This window comes from Herpailurus yagouaroundi, unplaced genomic scaffold (genome assembly GCF_014898765.1).
Source record: "Herpailurus yagouaroundi ecotype Mexico unplaced genomic scaffold, PumYag 180, whole genome shotgun sequence".
NCBI classification, from domain to species: Eukaryota; Metazoa; Chordata; class Mammalia; order Carnivora; family Felidae; genus Herpailurus; species Herpailurus yagouaroundi.
The window spans coordinates 424,941-446,436 of record NW_024412411.1 but is presented as its reverse complement, the minus strand read 5'-3'; the positions used below and the strand labels follow the sequence as shown (position 1 = coordinate 446,436).

Below are 21,496 nucleotides of genomic sequence, written 5' to 3'. Positions count from 1 at the left end.
GTGGCCTGTCTGGGCTACTTGCACACTGCCAGGCTTGTGATGTTGGGGATCTGGCGTCTTAGCTGGGGTGGGTAGGCAAGGTACACAATGGCAGGAGAGGCAGGCTTAGCTTGCTTCTCCTTAGGTGATCCACTTCAGGAGGTGCCCTGTGGCAGCAGGAGGGAGTCAGATCCGCTGCCGGAGGTTTGGCTCCGCAGAAGCGCAGAGTTGGGTGTTTGCGCTGAGCGAGCACGTTCCCTGGCAGGAACTGGTTCTCTTTGGGATTTTGGCTGGGGGATGGGTGGGGGAGATGGCGCTGGCGAGCGCCTTTGTTCCCCACCAAACTGAGCTCTGTCATCCGGGGGCTTAGCAGCTCTCCTTCCCTTTGTCCTCCAGCCTTCCTGCTTTCTGAGCAGAGCTGTTAACTTATGACCTCCCAGACGCTAAGTCGCACTTGCTGTGGGAACACAGTCCGTCAGGCCCCTCCGCTTTTTGCAAGCCAGACTCGGGGGCTCTGCTAGGCCGGCGAGCTGCCCCTCTGCCCCGGCTCCCTCCTGCCAGTCCGTGGAGGGCGCACCGCCTCGCCGCCCTTCTTACCCTCATCAGTGGGCCTCTCGTCTGCACTTGGCTCCAGCGACTCCGTTCTGCTAATCCTCTGGCGGTTTTCTGGGTTATTTAGGCAGGTGTAGGTGGAATCTAAGTGATCAGCAGGACGCGCGGTGAGCCCAGCATCCTCCTACACCGCCATCTTCTCTCTCTCCCAAAATGAGCATTTTGAAAATTTTCCTTAAATAATAACTTTAAGAAAATCAAGTTTTTATTTTTTTTTGTTTGTTTGTTGTTTCATTTTTTTTTCAAGTATTTATAAAATATCATCAAATTAGTTGTGGACTAGTATCTTGTGTGTGTGTGTGTGTGTGTGTGTGTGTGTGTGTAGTACATATACAATGCATATATTATATTAGATACTTTTTGTACTTTGCGTCACTTTAGCTTCAGGTTATTTTATGTGAGGGTGGTATTAAAATAAAACCCATAAACACCTCTTATAGAAACACTGTTGCCAAGGGTGAGAATAATAAACAAAACATAGTAACACAAATAATGATAATACTAATGGCTAACAATTATTTTGTATTTATTGCAAACAACATCCTGGGAACTATGCTGATGACTTTAGAAGCATCATATAATTAAGTCTTCATGCTTAATCTCTGAAATGAAACTATGACTATATTTGGAAAGAAAAGAAATTGAGGCCACTGAAACTTACGCATCAAAGATAGAAATAGGAGTGGAATCCAGTTTTGTTTAACTGTTCAAATCATATATGAAAAGACAGGACAAAAGGAAACAATTACAAATGACTCTCAAAGCAACTGAGAAAACCAATAGAACCTAGGAGGTGACAGTGGGCAGCCTCTCCAGGCTGCAGGAGGTTTCTTCCTTCAAGTTTACATCAGAGTTGGGTCTATGTAAACCTAAATATATTTGTGAGAAACGCCACACAAAAATTAGGAGGAAGGTTTTTGTAGCCACATTTATTTCCTCACTTCCTTTCTATGTATAAAACCAGGACTTAATCTATGATATGATTCTGGATCTTTGCAGTATTTTGATGAAATCACAGGATATCACAATACGGTTTTTGTAATGCAATGAAAATTTGCATAATTTCTGAAGAGGAAAAAAAACGAAAAAGAAGAACAGATAAGGGAGGGATGCAAAATAAGGAGAGAGAAACCAATACAGGGACACCTAGAGATAAAAAAGGAATAAGAATCATCAAAAAAAAGAGCCATATAAATGATAAAGGGTAACCAGTACATGTCCAAAAAAATATGGCATGCCCTATAAATTCTACTTTAAATCTACTGACACTAGTTATTAAAAATCACATATAAAGACTCTGATATGCCCTCACTTACCATATAAATTGGATAACAAAGCTTAAGCTTTCAGTCTCTGAATTCATTAAAATATTTACAGAATGGACCCCCTTCCCCCCCCCCAAAAATAAACACGTCAATCACATTTAAATTTACTAAATTTAATATCACAAGGCATTTCTCTGCTGAGAAGTTCCATCTATATACATATTCCTTTTTAATTCTTTATTTTTGCAATATTATTTTCTTCACACGGTCATAAATCTGTTTGGTTCTGACTCCGTAGATGACAGGGTTGAGCATTGGTGGCACCACGACATAAAGATTGGCCAGGAGTATGTGGATATAGCGGGGGACGTTATGGCCAAAACGATGTGTCATAAAGGAAAAGAGGGCTGGTGTATAGAAGGCAAGAATTACACAAACATGAGAACCACATGTGCTGAGGGACTTGAGTCGGGCTTCGCGGGAAGGAAGATGGAAAACGGCATGGAGTATCTGAACATAAGAAAGGGCAATGGCTATGATGTCAAATACTAGGATTGAAATAGCACCCAGGCCATAGATGATATTGATCTTGATGCTGGCACAAGACAGGCGAGCCAGACCCATGTGTTCACAATAGGTATGGGGAATGATATGATTCCCACAGAAGGGTAGTCGCAAAATAAGAAACACAAATGGAATAACAGAAATAAATGACCTCACTAACACACCAACACCAATCACAGAGACAACCTTGTTGGTGAGAATGGTGCTATATCGAAGTGGGTTGCATATGGCCACATAGCGGTCATAAGCCATTGCCAACAGGACTGCTGACTCCATACCAGTGAAGTTGTGGATAAAAAACATCTGGGTGAGACAAGCATTGAAGATTATCTCCCTGAGACTAAACCAGAAGATCCCAAGCATCTTGGGGATGGTAGCTGTGGACAGACCCAAATCAATGGTAGCCAACATGGCCAGGAAGTAGAACATGGGCTGGTGTAGGCTGCTGTCAACCTGGACCACAAACAAAATAGTGAGGTTTCCTATGAGTGCAATCATGTACACAGCGCAAAAGGGAAAGCCAATCCACATGTGGACAGTTTCCAGTCCTGGGATCCCCAGCAGCAAAAAGAAGGAGGGATGAAACTGGGTGTCATTGGGAAGGGACATCTTGATAGGTAACGCATAAGTCCATGTTCTTACAATTATATGTTCGTTAATCCTCAGGACACAAGGTAAAACTCTGCAACGTTTTAAACCTAAAGAAAAATAAGATCATACAATTTTGTACATTCTCTTCTTCAGTTAATTCACACAATTAAAAATGTACAATCAGAAATCCATCTCGAGCAATGTGAGGAAGTGAATTCTCAGTGAAAACCTTTGGAAGCAGTTATGCAGTGGATTATAATAAAACATATTTCATAATATATTCATCTTTTTTAGCAACTTTCTTTTTTCTTTTTTAATTTGCAATGGTCTCTCCACTGGTATTAGGCTAAGATTTTGCCTTAATACCTACTTCATTAATTATCTTCTGTCATCACCAACATAATTTACTTTCAATTTTTGGCATATACAGAGTTGTGCTGGCCTATGTAAATAGTTATTTCTGTTGGTTCCATTTGGTTAGATGGTAACACATAGGTGTTGACATACAAGATGGGTAACAAGTGTTAATGAACACAGATTCATTAAAATGTAGTCTAAACTATTAGAAATAAGTCTTTAGGATTAAAATCCATCCATTTGTTAATATTTATTCATTATTATTACAAAATAAGAAGCAAATGTGGTGAAAACAGAAGCAACTACCATTTTTTTATTTTAAAAAAATTTTAACGTTTTTTATTTATTTTTGAGACAGAGAGAGACAGAGCATGAACGGGGGAGGGGCAGAGAGAGAGGGAGACACAGAATCAGAAGCAAGCTCCAGGCTCTGAGCCATCAGCCCAGAGCCCGAAGCGGGGCTCGAACTCACGGACTGCAAGATCGTGACCTGATCTGAAGTTGGACGCTTAACCAACTGAGCCACCCAGGCACCTGGCAACTACCATTTTTGAAGGTACTGCCTATTACTTTCCACGTTGTCGGCACCTATGCAAGTACCAGCTCTAATCTTTATAAACACATATAGAAAAACATAGTTAACCATATTTTTACATGTGGATCTGAACCTTAAATAGTTTAAAACCCTTGCCAAATGCTTGAAGTGCTTGTAGTTCTGGAGCTGCGGAAAGAAGGTAGAGAGGAAATAATTAAATTGGAACGGAGAGAGATTGGAAATAAGGAAAAGCTGACTCGTGCCTCAGTCACGTCAGATCCACACAGCTTCCCTTTGTCCACACACATTCACACAAACACATAATCTCTTTTAAATTCACATCCTTCTGAATAAGAGATATCAGTGTCTTCATTATAAATCTTAGGCAGTCATTATTTTAAGAGTTAAGATGCATGACAAATATGTTGAAGAAAAGACCAGGTGGCATATTCTGAGCAAGCTGAATCTATCATATCCAAAGCTACCCAAGCTGTTCTACATGTTCATGTACTTTATGTCATTTGTTAGAGTATTTCTGAAGCACTTGATCATTCATTACATGTAATTGTTTTCTGGTAAAAAGTGTCTTTTCATGATTTTATATCATTGGAGGATTCCAGAGGAGCAGTAGTAATTATGATCCCAGTTTCAGTTAGACAATCAGGGTATTAGCCAGACATTGTTGTATGAGAAGCAGAGGCAAGAAGTGTCATGCCTGTGATAAACAACTAATAGAGGGAGGGTGAGGAAAGCTGGAACTCCTGGGAAGAAATGGTAGACATTTGAAAAGGAAGGAAGCTAAAAATAATAGACATTATTTGTTTTTTTTTAAGTTTATTTATTTATTTTGAGAGTGAGAGAGCACGCAAGAGAGAGCATGAGTAGGGGAGGAGCAGAGAGAAAGGGACAAATGGGAATCCCAAGCAGGCTCTGCACTGTCAGTGCAGAGCCCCAATAAGGGCTTGATCTTATGATCTGTGAGACCATGATCTGAGCTGAAAACAAGACTCAGAAGCTTAGCCTACTGAGCCACCCAGGTGCCCCTAGATGTTATTTGTAGGGGATGCTCTGTGACATGACTGCAAGAATAGTCTCTTTTCTATAATCCTCTGGCCTTGTAATGGAATGGTAAATAAAAAGGCATGATGTGATCAACACAAGAATAGAAAGTAGGATTCAATTATGGGAGCTAAATTCTCTGTGATTTATCAATGTAAGCAAAGTGCCAATGGCAGATTCTTTTATTAAATATTTTTTTTATATTCTTCAGTAACATCTCAGAAGATCAAAATTGCAGGCAATAGTCTCAGAAAGCTACAAAAACAAAACCCAAACAAACAAACAAACAAAAAGGGTGATGCTACTTTTCAAGTAGATTTAAAATCAGTACATTTATCTCTGTCCTCATGGGATCATTTTTGGGGTTTATTACGACACAATATTTTACAGTGCTTAAAAGCATGAGCTCTATAGTTTGACCAATTGTGTCGAAACTCGGTTTCCTGACTTAGTCACTCTATAATCAAAGGAGACTAAATAACAAGCACTTTTCATCTGTAAAATAGAGATTAGAGATAATAAAGATTAAAACCCTAAGTATGTTGTTAGTTTTAAACAGATAATTTTTTAAAACACTCTGAACCATGTTCCAAAGATACTAATTATCCATCATTCTTTAGATATCAGGCAGACTAATTTTTCTAAAATGCCCATTGAATGGATTCAGGCTGAAATCCAAAAGCTTTTACTAGAATTATATGGTTTTTCCTAATGTAATCCTACTCATTCTCTGAACTTCAGTCCTAGTCCTCTATCCCCTACACTTATCCCATGGCTCTTCTCTTCCTTTCCTATCCCTCTCTTTCCCTTCAGCCATCACTGTGACATAAGGAGGCTCTGTGAGCTGGGAGATGGGGAAGACTCACCAGAATGAGCACCAGGAGAGAATCCTGTCTCTGTTTTATCGCAACCTGCTCAGTCTTTATGAGGGTGCTGCTCTTTGCCTGTGAGGAACCTTTAACAGGAAATTCCCTAGAGCCAGTTTTGTAAAAACACACAAGGTCTCTGAGGAATCTAATTTCTAATTCTGACTCAAAAAGAGAGAACCAATACGGAGCTATGGCTTCTGAGAAAATGAAGGCAGAATAGTGAGGTTTAAGTCAGCAGGATGACGGAATAAGAGGACCCGGGACTCTTCCCAATACGAAAACACAGATTTAACAAGCATTGATGGATGAAAAGACCTATACGAGAGTTCTGGAATTCAGTTGAGAGATTACAGGATCCTGGTGGCTCATACAAGAATATACAAATGGAAAAGGATGAGAAGAAAAGTTTCACCTGACCCACATCCCCTCTCCCCCAACCTGGCACTATTCTGCGCCAAGAGAGATTCCCTCAGCCCATGAGTTCTCCCGTGGTGGAAAGAGTGTGGTGGAAAGAGTGAGCAAGTCTGCCCCCGCACACCTATATGTGTATCCACACAAACATAGTTCTCATTATTCTCAATAGCTATGTTCTGTAACACTGAATTATGTTCTTGAACACTGAATTAGAAAATTTGGAACCATTGCTCTTAGGGGAAATGCAGAGTAAGATTCCTACAAGCATCTTGTCACAACATTTTTGTCAATCAGCCAATACATAAACTTTTTTTAAATGTGTGTTCCTGTGAAAATACACCTCCTTTAATACATAGTTCTTACAAATGATTAATTGTACAGTCCTTAAATGATTGAAAACCGGGGGCTTTGGAGGCCACTTATGTTGGTTCCTTCCGCAAAGTCTTTACAGGACAAGCCAGTCTCATTAGTGTTGATACTTGTTTTCCACTTACTGCTTACTGCTTAATGCCATTTAATAGGCATTTGAAGAACTCATCTGCAGCCTCCTGATTAGCAGAACCTGCCTGAGGCCTGAGCTCCAAGTTTAACATTGTATATTCTTTGTTGCCTTTTTTTCAATATATGAAGTTTATTGTCAAATTGGTTTCCATACAACACCCAGTGCTCATCCCAAAAGGTGCCCTCCTCAATACCCATCACCCACCCTCCCCTCCCTCACACCCCCCATCAACCCTCAGTTTGTTCTCAGTTTTTAACAGTCTCTTATGCTTTGGCTCTCTCCCACTCTAACCTCTTTTTTTTTTTTTTCCTTCCCCTCCCCCATGGGTTTCTGTTAAGTTTCTCAGGATCCACATAAGAGTGAAAACATATGGTATCCGTCTTTCTCTGTATGGCTTATTTCACTTAGCATCACACTCTCCAGTTCCATCCATGTTGCTACAAAAGGCCATATTTCATTCTTTCTCATTGCCACGTAGTATTCCATAGTGTATATAAACCACAATTTCTTTATCCATTCATCAGTTGATGGACATTTAGGCTCTTTCCATAATTTGGCTATTGTTGAGAGTGCTGCTATAAACATTGGGGTACAAGTGCCCCTATGCATCAGTACTCCTGTATCCCTTGGGTAAATTCCTAGCAGTGCTACTGCTGGGTCATAGGGTGGGTCTATTTTTAATGTTTTGAGGAACCTCCACACTGTTTTCCAGAGTGGCTGCACCAGTTTGCCTTCCCACCAACAGTGCAAGAGGGTTCCCATTTCTCCACATCCTCTCCAGCATCTATAGTCTCCTGATTTGTTCATTTTGGCCACTCTGACTGGTGTGAGGTGGTATCTGAGTGTGGTTTTGATTTGTATTTCCCTGATGTCTTTGTTGCCTTTTGACACATTTTCTAGCCAGTCTGTGCCAGCCTAGAAGAGTGATTGTTATTCTGACCTGGAATGATATAACTGAATACCTTTGACCTCCTCACACCAGGGTTGTCCCACTAGGCTTTTTTATTTTTTAATTGTCATCTCTTGAATCCACAAATTTAACCTCTTTTTCATCTTTTCCATATTTTTATCTCACACTACCTACCGATGTTATTTTAGTACTTTCCAGAGTGACTTCACACACAGATAGACAAGTTTCCTCTTCCTTTATCAGGGTATATATTATATTTTTGATTCATTAACCTTGAACTCACAACCAACAATGCTATAACTCACACTTGAATGGAGTTTATCTAAGATGGTTATTTTCTCCGTAAGGCACATTACAATCTTGCACTTATAAACACTAGAAAAGTATTATTTATACCAGTAAACTCCATAAATGGTAAGATATTTACTTATTCTAGTGTGCATCAGCCGTATGCATGGGGGCCATTTTAAACAGTGGAATCAACAAAAAACACAAAAATATGAAAAATATGGCATGAAACAGATTGCAAAAGCACTTGTTTATAGCTGAAATGAGAAGTCAGAACCTCACCTTATTCAATCTCTGGGAATGTGACTGTCCGGCAACTCAAATATTTACCAGCTCTTTGCATGCTGCAAATAACTGTTAAAGTGCCATGAGAATTTATCTGACAATAATTTAAGTTACAATTTAAATTGTATGGAGTGGGCAAATTTGCAAGTATGGAAATCCCCATATAATGGAGCCCTGCTGTGTATTTGTAATTTATATGACTCATATCTAAGATGTCCACAAAGAATGTAAGTAAATGTAAAATTAATCTGATAAAATTCCAACCTCTACAACTTACAGATTGGTGAGATTGACACAAAAATGATGTAAAAACTGTTCAGTGCTCTCAAAGGAGCCTGAAATACATACAAAAGCATAGTAAATCTAGATGGCTGAGAGGATTGCATGTTTATTAAAGTTGTCAAATTTTCCACATTAATGTTTAGATATAATTCAACTTTCACCAAAATCCCATTTTGATTAATTTCATATAATCAAATAAATCTCCCACAAAAATTATTCTGATGAATTGCGAAAAGAATAAGGTACATGTTACAACATGTTATTTAGACTCTGATATAAAATTTTAAAGTCTAATATGACTTAAATATTCAAATGTATATGAATATGAAAATCATGGAATAAAATTAAACCAAATATCAAAGTGATAGTATGGTTGATGTTTGTTTTGTGTTTATATTTTCCTATATTAAAAATAAAAAGACATTATTTAAAGTAAAGGAACTAGACACTTATCTATCCTTTTGTGATAAATACACATGATGTATTTAAGAACAATTCCGAGACTCAAGCAATCCTGCTGAGAGGCGGGCTCCAGAGACACTCCAAAAAACTCACCTTCCCTCTCCCCACCCTTGTTAGATTCTCCTGTTATTAAGATGTTAGTGCTAAAGACTTAGAACCTGAGTTCTGAGCTCAAATTGAACTCCCAGCGCTTCCTTTCTTGACATGTGGGGAGGCCACCCCCACTCTATGCCCTTGAGAGCTTTAGAAATCAGAAAACATGTCTATAACTGAGCTTATTTGGAAATGCTATAAGTCTTGAGAGAACTAAAGTGTTCCTCAGACCAGGATGCTCATCCTCATCCTCACAGGTCCCCTGGTAGGTAAGGCACTGTTTGGTCACACTCATTTGTGTCATGGGCTGGCTAAGTGGACCACAGCCAAAGAGAAGGTTTCAGGGCTCTAATAGAACAAACAGGCTCTATAAAAAAACATCTTGTATAAGATTTCTTGGGGCACCTGAGCCTATTTGGCTTTGTGGCACCTGAATAGACTACCTACCTCTGTTTTACCCTGTATGGGCTGAGATTAGGCTGCAACTTTTATTGAGAATAAATTTGTGCATGGGCTTCTCTGCTTAGTTCAGTACATCAGAGGGAGTCTGATGAAGGAAAGGATGGGAGTATAGATGTGTCAGTTCTTTAGCCTGAGCGAATCTATGGTATTTGAGCAATGTTTCATACTGCTCGTGTAGTCATAAATGCGTTATGCCATTTTACATTTATAAAACCTTAAGAAGTGCTCATCTCCTAAAGCTTAATGTAAAGATTACAAACTTTGTAATTATACTTAAGTAGGGTTCAAATTCCACATCCTTGAATTCATAGTAGAATAGCTATGGGAACGTAAATTAACATTCTTAGGGTTTTTTTTTTAAGCTGTATTATGAGTATGGTTATCTACCAACCCCCTTCCTTAAGGATTAAATGGGATAATGCCTGCAATGTTAGTAATATACTACCTAATATATGCCAATGCATGTTGATTAATTTTTGTAAGGAGATGTATAGGGGTGTAGAATTTAGCCAGAAGATACAATAGGTTTTTTTAAATTTTATTCCTCCCCAAAAGCAGATGTAAATTTATTTTCCTCTGAACCTTCTTTTTATCCATCCTATAATCAGACAAGGAATGAAATGCTGACAGAATTCAATTTTGTTAGAAACTAATCCCTGGGTATGTCTTAAAGATTTAATATTAGAATCAGGAAAACTGTTAATGCACTATAGTGTTTGAAGATAGTGCGCACTATAATAAATTTATAGTGATTCCACTGGTTGTCTTAAATTTATATTGAAATTATTTACCAGAAAAATAATAACATTCCTTTGTCTTTTCCTTTTCTCTTTTTCTTCATTCTTTGGAACAAGCAAATATATGAAAGTACATGGCCTCTGCCAAGTATTTTATTTGCAATATATATATATATTTACAATATAATATATTTATTTGCATTATATATATATATATATTTGCCATATAATAAATGAGAAAACATGCAGAAATAGACAATATGACAAAAAATAGAAGACAGGTAAGTATACATATCATAGGAACACTTGAGGGATATCAGTGATGGTTCAAAGTTCCCAGAAAAATAATCTCACAGGAGCTGATATGTGAGTAGAGTCTTCAATTCTAACCAAATTACTAAGGGTTTGTATGTGTGAAGAAATGCTATGACAAATAAAGACACAGGGTTACCACCTTCATGAAGTGAGTAGATGACCAATTCTCCAAGGAGAGAAATATAGGAAAGGTATTTCAAGGGGTTAGAAAACTTGCTAATATTTTATAAGACATAGAAAGCTACATCTTCTTTGTAACTTCTTGGGTTGTACGTTTTTCTGATAAATACATTTGTAACTCTGTATTATTTACTTACATACTTTAAACAGAGCCCATATTTTAGACCTCTCCTACATTGAATGTATATCCTTTTTAGGTTATTTCTTATGTTTATAAAAGTTTTATTATAAATGTGTGTGTCTACACCCACACCCATACATGCATACACACACACACACACACACACACACACACACACACATATGCTTAATTTTTGCATGTGTGTCAATGTTAATGGAAAAATAAAATTTATGCTTCCTTTTTTCATTTTTCTGTCAGTTTGCAAAAATATACTTTACTTATTCTAAGTGCTTCTGAGTATTCTAAAATATAAATATACCACAGATTTTTAAGTTCAGTATTACTTTACTGATGGGCATTTTGAATGTTTCAATATTTATTCTTTTACAGGAACTTTTACAATGAAAATTACTGTATATACTTCCACATGTATATATGAACATTGTCCACTGAGATGGCACGTAGTTAAATTGGTCTGTCCAAAACTTTGTTTTTAATAAGAATGATCACTATACAATTTTCCACTAAGAGCAGGTTCAATTTTCTCCAATCAGCTGGGCATAAGGATCGCTCTTTAGCCCAAACCTCACTAATGCTTGTTTTCATCATTCCTGAAATTCTGTTGGTTAAAAAATCCAATTCATTTCCTGACACATTGTTATCAGCCCCACTCTGGCCATCATGCTGAATGAGTTCCATGTCAGTGTGAATGAACTTCCTCCTGGTCCTTCCAAAGAAAGTCACACATCCTCCCAAATTTTGGTATTCCCTTCTCAAAGCTATACACTATCACTTGGCATCTTGGCATGAACTAATATGACTAAAATCTAAAAGAAAAGGTATATTTTCTATTTAAAACTTCCTATCATCCCTCCTGCCTTTCTAACCTGTGTCTTACAACTGTTTCTAAGTCCTCCAAACCCATGACTCTTACACATTTTTCCTCACATGATTCTACATATACATTTACAAATACGTGTATCGTAATGAAAGAAGAAGTTAGTTGAAGGAGCCATTACATACAGTGTGGTTTTGATGAATTAATCATACAGAAATTCCACTAAGCATCTAAACTTATTTTTATTTTTTTATGTTTTTATTTAAATTCCAGTTAGTTAGCACACAGTATAATATGGGTGTTATATGTAAGTACTGAATCACTTATCACAATATACCTGGGACTCTTACATATTTTTTAGCATATTACTTTTTACATATTACTTTCTTCTCAGTGTGTAAAAGATTTTGGATTTTCACACATTAAGCTCCAATTTTTGGTGCTAGATATTTTCCCTCATATAGCATCCATAGATCAGCCACATTGTAATTACAACTGTGAAATAATATCTGATAATCAGATATGATGATGAAATAATTCATAAATATTTACAGACATTGGAATTATTTCATGACCTGCAATTCCCTGCATTTTGGTTTACTTAGCTCATCAAAGGTTTCAAAATTTGCAAGCTATTATTTTTGTTTGTTGTAGAGGAAATACACCAAGAGAAAGCTAAAACATCAGGCACTTGTTATGTCAGCATACAATAAGACTAATGTCCATCCATCAACCTTCATCCTCATTGGAATTCCTGGGTTGGAGGCTGCCCACATCTGGATCTCCATCCCCTTTTGTGTGGTATACCTTTTGGCCCTCCTGGGAAACTGCTCTCTTCTGTTTATCATTAAGACAGACCCCAGCCTCCATGAGCCAATGTACCTCTTCCTCTGCATGCTGGCTGTGGCTGATCTGGTTGTGTGTACTACAGCTGTACCAAAACTTCTTAGCCTTTTCTGGTTCCATGATGGAGAGATTCGCTTTGAAGCCTGCCTCACTCAAGTGTTCCTGATTCACTCTTGCTCTACCATGGAATCTGGCTTCTTTCTGGCCATGGCTTTTGACCGTTATGTAGCCATTTGTAACCCATTAAGACATTCAGCTATTCTGACACATGCTGTAATTGGGGGGATGGGTCTAGCTATAGTACTCCGGGGCACAGCACTTCTCAGTCCTCACCCCTTCCTGCTACGTTGGCTTCCCTACTGCAGAACCAATATCATTTCCCACACCTACTGTGAGTTCATGGCCCTCATCAAGATTGCCTGTGCTGAGACAAGAATCCATAGAGCCTACAGCCTCATCGTTGCCTTCCTTACTGGTGGCCTGGACTTCATATTGATCATTTGTTCTTATGTTCTCATACTGCACACTGTCTTCCACCTCCCATCCAAGGATGCCCGATTCAAGACCTTGGGTACCTGTGGCTCCCATATCTGTGTCATCTTAGTGTCTTATACTCCAGCCTTCTTCTCTTTCCTTACCCACAGGTTTGGGCACCATGTGGCTCCCCATGTCCACATATCTGTGGCCAACATCTATCTTCTGGTCCCACCCATGGTGAACCCTATTATCTACGGGGTAAGGACCAAGAAGATACGGGACAGGTTTCTTAAATTTTTCACTTTTTCAAAGCCTGTGAAATAAGTCTTTTGTGTTGATGAGTAATATATGAACAAATGTTATATTATCTATCTTAGAATGTGTGATTTCTTTTTTTTTTAATTTTTTAATGTTTATTTATTTTTGAGAGAGAGAGACAGAGTGTGAGTGGGGGAGGAGCAGAGAGAGAGGGAGACACAGAGTCCAAAGCAGGCTCCAGGCTCTGAGCTGTCAGCACAGAGCCCTACGTGGGGCTCAAACTCACAAACCACGAGATCATGACCCAAGCTGAAGTCGGACGCTTACCGACTGAGCCACCCAGGAGCCCCAGAATGTGTGATTTCTTCATAAAGATCCTCTTTTAATGGTCAGAGGGCTAAGACTTTTCTGTGGGAAGTAATTCTTCCAAAGATACATTTTATGTTGTAACAATCATTACCTACAGGCAAACATATCACTGAGTATGCCTCTTTACCAAAATATTAAAGTATTATTTCCTAAAAAACATAAAACTAGAATCATCTGTGGCTAAAAATAAGAAATTTAAAATTAACATGATACATAATCACATATCTTTGGTTTATCATCTAATACTTACTACCAGGTTTACAAATTCCATCTTCGGGGCGCGGGGGGGCGGGGGGTTGGTGCCGCAATCATTCCTTTTTGACTTATGTCCTTCTTTCTCAAGTACATACCTCACCACTTAGTGAGAGTTTCTTGGTGCTAATTTCTGTGTTCTGTGTTCATCTACAGTTTTCTTTAGTTCTTCTTGAATGATACTGTTCTCTTGAATGATACAGTTCCATTCTCCAGTTACTACGTTTCCTTAGCTTTTTGATGTCGTTATCCTACAGTCTTCTAGAATCTATTATTACTTTGAGAAAACTTATTGTTGGCCAGATTGTCATCAATTTGTAGGTAATTATCTTTTCTGTAATTTTTTTTCTGTCATTAAATGCTATTGCTTTGGTGTTTTGTAGTTTCACATGGATAAATCTCATGGGCAATATGCTAAGTGACAAAAGATGACATACTGCATGATTCTGTTTAAATGAAACTTTAGGGAAGAAAAATTAGTGTTGGGGTAGCATTTAGGCATCCATGTTTTAAAGTTCTGTAGGTGATTTTACATGTGGCTAAAACTGACCCACACCTGGAGCAGCTGGGTGGCTCAGTGAGTTAGGCGTCCAACTCTTGATTTTGACTCAGATCATGATTCACAGTTCGTGAGTTTGAGCCCCACATCTGGCTTTGAGCTGAAAACGCGGAGCGTGGTCGAGGTTTCTCTCTCACTCTCTCTCTCTCTGCCCCTCCCTGGTTTGTTCTCTCTCTTTCTCAAAAAATAGACACAAAAAAAAGTGATTAAAAAAAATTGACCTGTGCATTGAGACACAGAGACATTAGTTGACCACAGGGAAAATATTTTAGTCAAGTACCTCACCCTTCAAGCTAAAATGTGAGGCAAATCAACATTTGTTAAGCATTTACTTAAATAAGCTGTTTATTGTAAGTTTATATATATATATATATATATATAAGCTGTTTATTATAAGATATATATATATATATGTATATATATATATATGTAACTTAACCCTGATATTTTTTAGAATTAATTATCATGATAAGTAACTCAACAAACTTGTATTCAACGGGCTAGTTTAGAGGAGCTAGGATTTGAAGTTTGTCTAGCTCCAAAGCCATAATTTTCTTATAATGTCACAATGAATCCATATACAGCCAAATCAATGCGTGGGACTCCTAGGAACACAGCACCTCACAGGCTGAGGTATCAAAATTGTTGCTACTGCTCAATTTATTCTCCATAACCACATTCAGTTTCAATCCATTTAGCTAATATTTACTTATTCATCACAATTCACCAAGGATATAGAAATGAGTAAGGCAAGGTTTGTAATCAGTTTCAGAGTCTCAGAGGTACACATGATCAATATAGCCTTTCTTCTCCATATGATTCCTGAAAATACTGAGACTGAAGAACGGTGTGGCTAATGTGAGTTCAAAATATCATCTTTCTTAGTTATGAAGGACCTAGTCTATTTTGAAGGACCTAGTTTGGTTCAAGAGTCAGTGAACATTCTATAGAGTGCCTGGGTGGCTCAGTCAGCTGAGCATATGACTCTTGGTCTAGGCTCAGGTCATGACCTCAAGGTTCATGAATTCAAGCCTTGCATGGATGTCTGCACTGACAGTGTGGAACCTGCTTAAGATCCTCTATCTCCCTCTCTCTCTGCCCTTCCCCTGCTCACATTCTCTGTCTCTGTCTCTGAAAATAAATAAATAAAAACATTTTAAAAAATTTTAAAAAGAGCCAGTGAACATTCTAACTAAACCCCAGAGTTAGGCATATATTCTGAATCAGAACAGTTATACTTACTATATGGAGGAACACCAGAGAACATATGACTGCCTTAGAAAGTTGGGAGGTAGGAGGGCGTGGAGAGAGAGGTCTTAATAAAACTTATTGAGTTTACTCCCACCAAATTTTCAAGTCTACAGCTTCTGCCTAGCACATAGTGAATAAGGGTATATATAAAATAAAAAAAGATGGACTTTACGATACATGAACATCCAGAGTAGGCTAGAAACATTTTGTTCCAGCAGTCTGATAAAGTTGATTCAGACATGCAAACACTTACTTTTAGTATAATAACATGTAACACTTATATAGTGTGTACATTCTCATAACCACTCCTGAATTCTTTACATATATTAATCCATTAAATTCTTGTGCAAACTAAAAAAGATTTGTAGCCTTAATATCCTCACTTCACAATATAAGAAAACGGAGAAATGGAGAAATATTTGGCTTTCTCATAGTTACAGATGGTTAAAAAGGGAATAGGATTTGAACCTAGGAAGTCTGACACCAAGTTTACATTCTCAGCCACTACACTGCTTTTAGTCACCTTACACTCTGATATAGCAATGTGACAAGTGCGATGATAGACGTAGAAGACAGATAAGTAGTCATCCAAGGCCATGGAGTTTAGAAAGTCAAAAACAGTTCCAGAAGATAAAGACATCAGGAACATCAGATAGGCAACTAAACTAAGTTCCCTGTGGATTAGGTCAAGTCAGGTAGGTAGAGTGTGGTGTGGGGAGTGAGGGGAGGGAGTGTTAAGAGTGGTGTCCAGTTTGAGTTTTGAAAGACAATTCTGCTTTCAGTCATATCACTTCCTATAGTTTATCCCATTTTCTTCATCTAACAATCAACCAATTTGTTTATTAACCAAGTTTCAAGTTTCTAGAATGATAGTTTTCAAAATTTAGGCTTGAAGACTCTTTTTTTTTTTTTTTTTTTTTTTTTGAAATTTATTGTCAAATTGGTTTCCATACAACATTGAAGACTCTTAAAAATACATATTGCTTAGGCCCACTCTAAAACTACTAGATTCAAAATGTCTATGGTGTATCCCATAAGTAAAATCCCATTTAATTTTCCTCAGTCATTCTGTATATTTATAATTCAGTGATCCACAGTCCATGCCACAGTTGTAGGAAGCAGAGAATCAACACATAGCTGTTCTACTCAGAGGATACAACATGATTTAAAATTCCTACCAAGATTTATACTCTTTACCTAGAATATAAAAACTTGGACAGAATGTAATTCAAAACCTTTTGACAAAGAAAAATATTGCTGGACAATCAAAAAACTCACAATTTTCGGGGTGCCTGGGTGGGTGGCTCAGTTGGTTAAGTGTCCAACTTTGGTTCAGGTCATGATCTCATGGTTTGTGAGTTCAAGCCCTGCATCCGGCTCTGTGCTGACAGCTCTGAGCCTGGACCCTGCTTCAGGTTCTGTGTCTCCCTCTTTCTCTGTCCCTCCCCTGCTTGCCCTCTATCTCTCTTTCTCAAAATTAAATAAGCGTTAAAAAATAATTTAAAAAACTCATAATTTTCTTGGACCTGTCAGAAAGTTGAAATCACAGAGCAACTAACCCAAAATATAAGGAAAGATTGGTAACTCCAAAGAGAGATGGAACATGATTCTGTGCTCACCAGGTGCTAGATACTATACAAGCCATTCTACAAAAAATCTGTTAAAATTTTAAACCAAATTATTCACAGCTGAATATGAACCTGTGTGAGAATACAAAGTGTCTGGGAGTCTTGTGTATATGACACAAAAGGGACTTCACACCCTTTTCGGTTTTTTTCTCCCTAGACCTAGACCAGGTACTCATTAGAAAGCCTGAGTGCAGGACTAGAGACAAGAGAAGGCCTTCATCATAGAACAGACCTGATGGAGGCAAAAGGCAAATAGCAGCCACCTGAACGTAAGGATGACCCCTCATCCAGTTTCTCTCCCCTAAGGAGCAAAAGCATTTACCCTGGAGGAAGAGGACAGCAGAGACCCATTGCTGCTGAGACAAAAGAGCAGAAACAAACTTTGTAGCCCAGGGTGAGGCCTGTTCCCCAGAAACTGTAGGACACTTCTAGGGAAGGGGCGGGATGACTGAGAAGGCTTTACTTTCAAGACCCAGGGACATAGCAGCCCAGTTGGTCATGCTGTATCTTCCGGCTCTCACTAGTAGACTAGCAGGATTCGAGTAATAAGTAACAGTGCTCTGCTCCTGAGGGAATGTAGAGGACATGAAGAATGGCATGATTTGTAGCACAGCAACAAAGGGAAGATCTAATACTGACAGTGGGTTGGACATCAGGCAAACCTAATTCATCAGCCCACACCCTGAACAAGGGTAAAGTTAGAGGAATGTGATACATTTACTGAGGACATTCAAAGCAAAGACATGAAGAAATGAATTACTTGAATAGTTGTTTACCTATCAAGTAAGTTGAATCCGGAGTTAGCAACCTTCTAACACAGAAAACTCCAGGGCCAGGTGACTACATTGGTGAATTTAGTCATTGAAAGGTTAAATACAATTCTCCACAAATTATCCAAAACATCTAAATGGAATGAGCCCTGACCAAATCACTCAAGGTATAATTGAGGCCATATCATTAAAATCCATTTCATAAGCAGAATAAATAGATAGGGGATGAGCTCAGTGTCACAACAGGATTGCAGGAAAAGCTGCTTGTGCCTATAATTTTACAGCATAACTGATTGTTTCAAAGAATCCCAAGTTGGGTGGGATCCCAAGGATGTGATGCTAATTAATATAAATTCCCACTAAGAGTTTATGATATCATTTTTTATACTATAGTAAAAATAAGTAGGATTTTTTTTTCTAAAGTGCATGCTACAGAATATTAGTGTCATAGGTTGGTCAAAGGAACATTCTGAAGCCAATATCACCCTAAAATTTCAAATGAATGAATTTGAAAATGAATTTTCAAAATTCAAATTTCAAATTAAAAATGTTGAGAAATCCCACAATAAAAATATAGGTAAAAATTTAGTTTTATTGGCCAGGATTTGCAAACATAATTTCTCTGAATCCTTCACACAAATAATGCCAATAATATCACCTAGAACTAGAGAACACTGAGAGGTAGCATATGGAACAAGAGTTCCATGTTTAAAACACACACACACACACACACACACACACACACACACATACACACACGTACTCACTTGGCTAATACTGTCCTTGGAACATCACTAAAACCCCCTGCTTTCCTTAAGAGGGAAACTCCTCCATGAAGTGGCAAAAGACACAGAGACAGTACTTTTTGAAAAAGAGTTGTTTGAAAAGAAGTATCAATAAGCCAGATTTTTAAGTATTCATCCATCAAGTAAACGGTACAATTTAAAACCAAAAGACTACCAACTTTTTGCAATTCTATTCCTGGTAGAAAATAGCCAGTTTTCTTACATGATTATGGTATTCATAGGATCAGTTTCACATCTTCTGACATTAACATGGTAGAGGCAAGAGTAACCCATGCTTTTTGATAGGGAGTCCAGCCATATGGGAAGTGTTTGAGCATCTATTATTTTGGGGACCAGCACTAGTAAGGGTGATGAACTATTTTTGTTTAAATTAGGATATGAAGGAATTTATGGTGTTTTTATTATTTGTGTGGTATTTCCTTTTTGGAGGGTTGGTTTTGCTTTAAAATGATGCCAAGTGTGGAATGCAATATGTTCGATCATAATGGAAACAGAACAAAGAGTTCGTTTTCTTCCACATGAGGAATCTGAATGATTTCCAAACAATGGAAAATGATAAAACACTTTTACTCATGTGTTAGACATGGGCCTAACTTTCCATTTCTGGGTTTGAGAAGGAGGGTGACAGGACTCCCCTAAGATAGGCCTGTGTAACTTTCAAATGTTCTCTTTCTGTTCTGAACATAGAGAATTAGTGCTGCTCCCTTCTTAAATGGATTATTTACAAGAGTTATGGTTTTTTCTTGGAAAATACCTTCAGCACCTGTTCTCTAATCTGTTTAGTTCTGACACCATAGATTACAGGGTTGAGAGCTGGTGGAATGACTACATAGAAATTAGCCAGAAGGATGTGAATATAACGTGGTATATTCCGGCCAAACCTGTGGGTCATAAATGAAAAAAACGCAGGGGTGTAGAAAGCCAAAATGACACACACGTGAGAACCACAGGTGCTGAGCGCTTTGAGCCAAGCATCATGGGAAGGCAGTCGAAAGACAGCATGAAGGATCTGGGCATAAGAAATGACAATGGCTATGATGTCAAACACCAGGTTAGAGATGGCATATAAGCCATAGATGATGTTGACCCTGATGCTGGCACAGGACAGGTGGGCAGTGCCCATGTGCTCACAATAAGTGTGAGGGATAAGTTGGTGCCCACAAAATGGTAACCGTAGGATGAGTGGAACAAAGGGTATGGCAAAAGACAAAGGCCTCAGTAGAATTATCAATGCAATGATGAATACCACCTTGTTTGTCAGCACCAGTGTGTACCGAAGAGGGTTACAGATGGCCACATAGCGATCATAGGCCATGGCCACGAGCACAGCCGACTCCATGTCAGTGAATAGATGGATGAAGAATATCTGGATGAGACATCCCTCAAAGGAGATTTCTCTCAGGCTGAACCAGAAGATTCCAAGCATCTTGGGGATCATGGATGTGGACAGGCCCAGGTTGATAGATAACAGAATGGCCAGGAAGTAGAACATGGGCTGGTGGAGTGTGCTCTCAGTCTCAATCACAGAAAGGATGCTGATATTCCCAAGAACAGCTATCAGGTACACAGCAAAGAAAGGGAGACCCATCCAGATATGCATGTGTTCCAGCCCGGGGATCCCCAGAAGGAAGAAAGAATATGGATGAAATAGGGTGTTATTAAGTGAGGCCATCTTTCTGGGATAAATTTATAGTGAAATATATTATAAATCAAGTACCTCTCATTCACTGAGTAGGTCTCATCCTTGCTTAGTGCACAGAGAAAGAGGAAAAACCAGTGAAACATTTATTGTATCTACCCATATCACTGCGTCATAGACTCAAAAGCATACAAAATTGAATGGTAAAATGAAGCCACTTGATTTCAGTGTTCTTCATCATATCCATTCAATTGAATTAAATATTTTTACTCAACCAAAATTGACTGAGTATCTAGTATATATGTGTCAAACTCTGTGCTAAGACTGATTACAAAAGATGAATTAGAAAAAAAAAATGAATTAGAGAAGGTTCCTTTTTTTTTTAATTTTTTTTTCAACGTTTATTTATTTTTGGGACAGAGAGAGACAGGGCATGAACGGGGGAGGGGCAGAGAGAGAGGGAGACACAGAATTGGAAACAGGCTCCAAGCCATCAGCCCAGAGCCCGACGCGGGGCTCGAACTCACGGACCGCGAGATCGTGCCCTGGCTGAAGTCGGACGCCCAACCGACTGCGCCACCCAGGCGCCCCGAGAAGGTTCCTTTTTTAATGAAAGTTAAAGTTTTAGTGGTTGAAACAGTTATACAAATAAACCATTTAAATTAATAGAATAATTATTAAGATAAAGGTGTTCCCCTGATACTTAGGTGCACAAAACATTTTTCTTAAATTTATTTATCATTACTTTATAGAAAAATTATTTGATTTATGACTACATACATTATGTACAAGGTAGGGACATAACATAAACATAATGACAGCCATTATGATTCCACATGTACAACATTTCTGAGATGAACTTATATAATGCACTCTTCAAAGGAACTGTAAATGTAGCAAACCAGAACTTTGTAAGACAAA

The 21,496-nt window shown here is 38.3% G+C and overlaps 3 protein-coding genes across 3 annotated transcripts; 1 reads left to right on the top strand and 2 right to left on the bottom strand.

The window, feature by feature from the left end:
- Positions 1 to 2,093: 2,093 nt before the first annotated feature.
- Positions 2,094 to 3,029, bottom strand: LOC121039501 (olfactory receptor 52E2-like). The gene has a single exon (XM_040489745.1). The coding sequence runs from the start codon at positions 3,027 to 3,029 to the stop codon at positions 2,094 to 2,096; it is 936 nt and encodes a 311-aa protein (XP_040345679.1).
- A 9,363-nt stretch (positions 3,030 to 12,392) lies between these two features.
- LOC121039156 (olfactory receptor 52D1-like) lies at positions 12,393 to 13,367 on the top strand. The gene has a single exon (XM_040489088.1). The coding sequence runs from the start codon at positions 12,417 to 12,419 to the stop codon at positions 13,365 to 13,367; it is 951 nt and encodes a 316-aa protein (XP_040345022.1). The 5' UTR covers positions 12,393 to 12,416.
- A 6,275-nt stretch (positions 13,368 to 19,642) lies between these two features.
- Positions 19,643 to 20,608, bottom strand: LOC121039500 (olfactory receptor 52E1-like). Its single transcript, XM_040489744.1, has one exon. It carries the CDS (start codon positions 20,606 to 20,608, stop codon positions 19,667 to 19,669), a length of 942 nt encoding a protein of 313 aa, XP_040345678.1. The 3' UTR covers positions 19,643 to 19,666.
- Between the last annotated feature and the right edge of the window lie 888 nt (positions 20,609 to 21,496).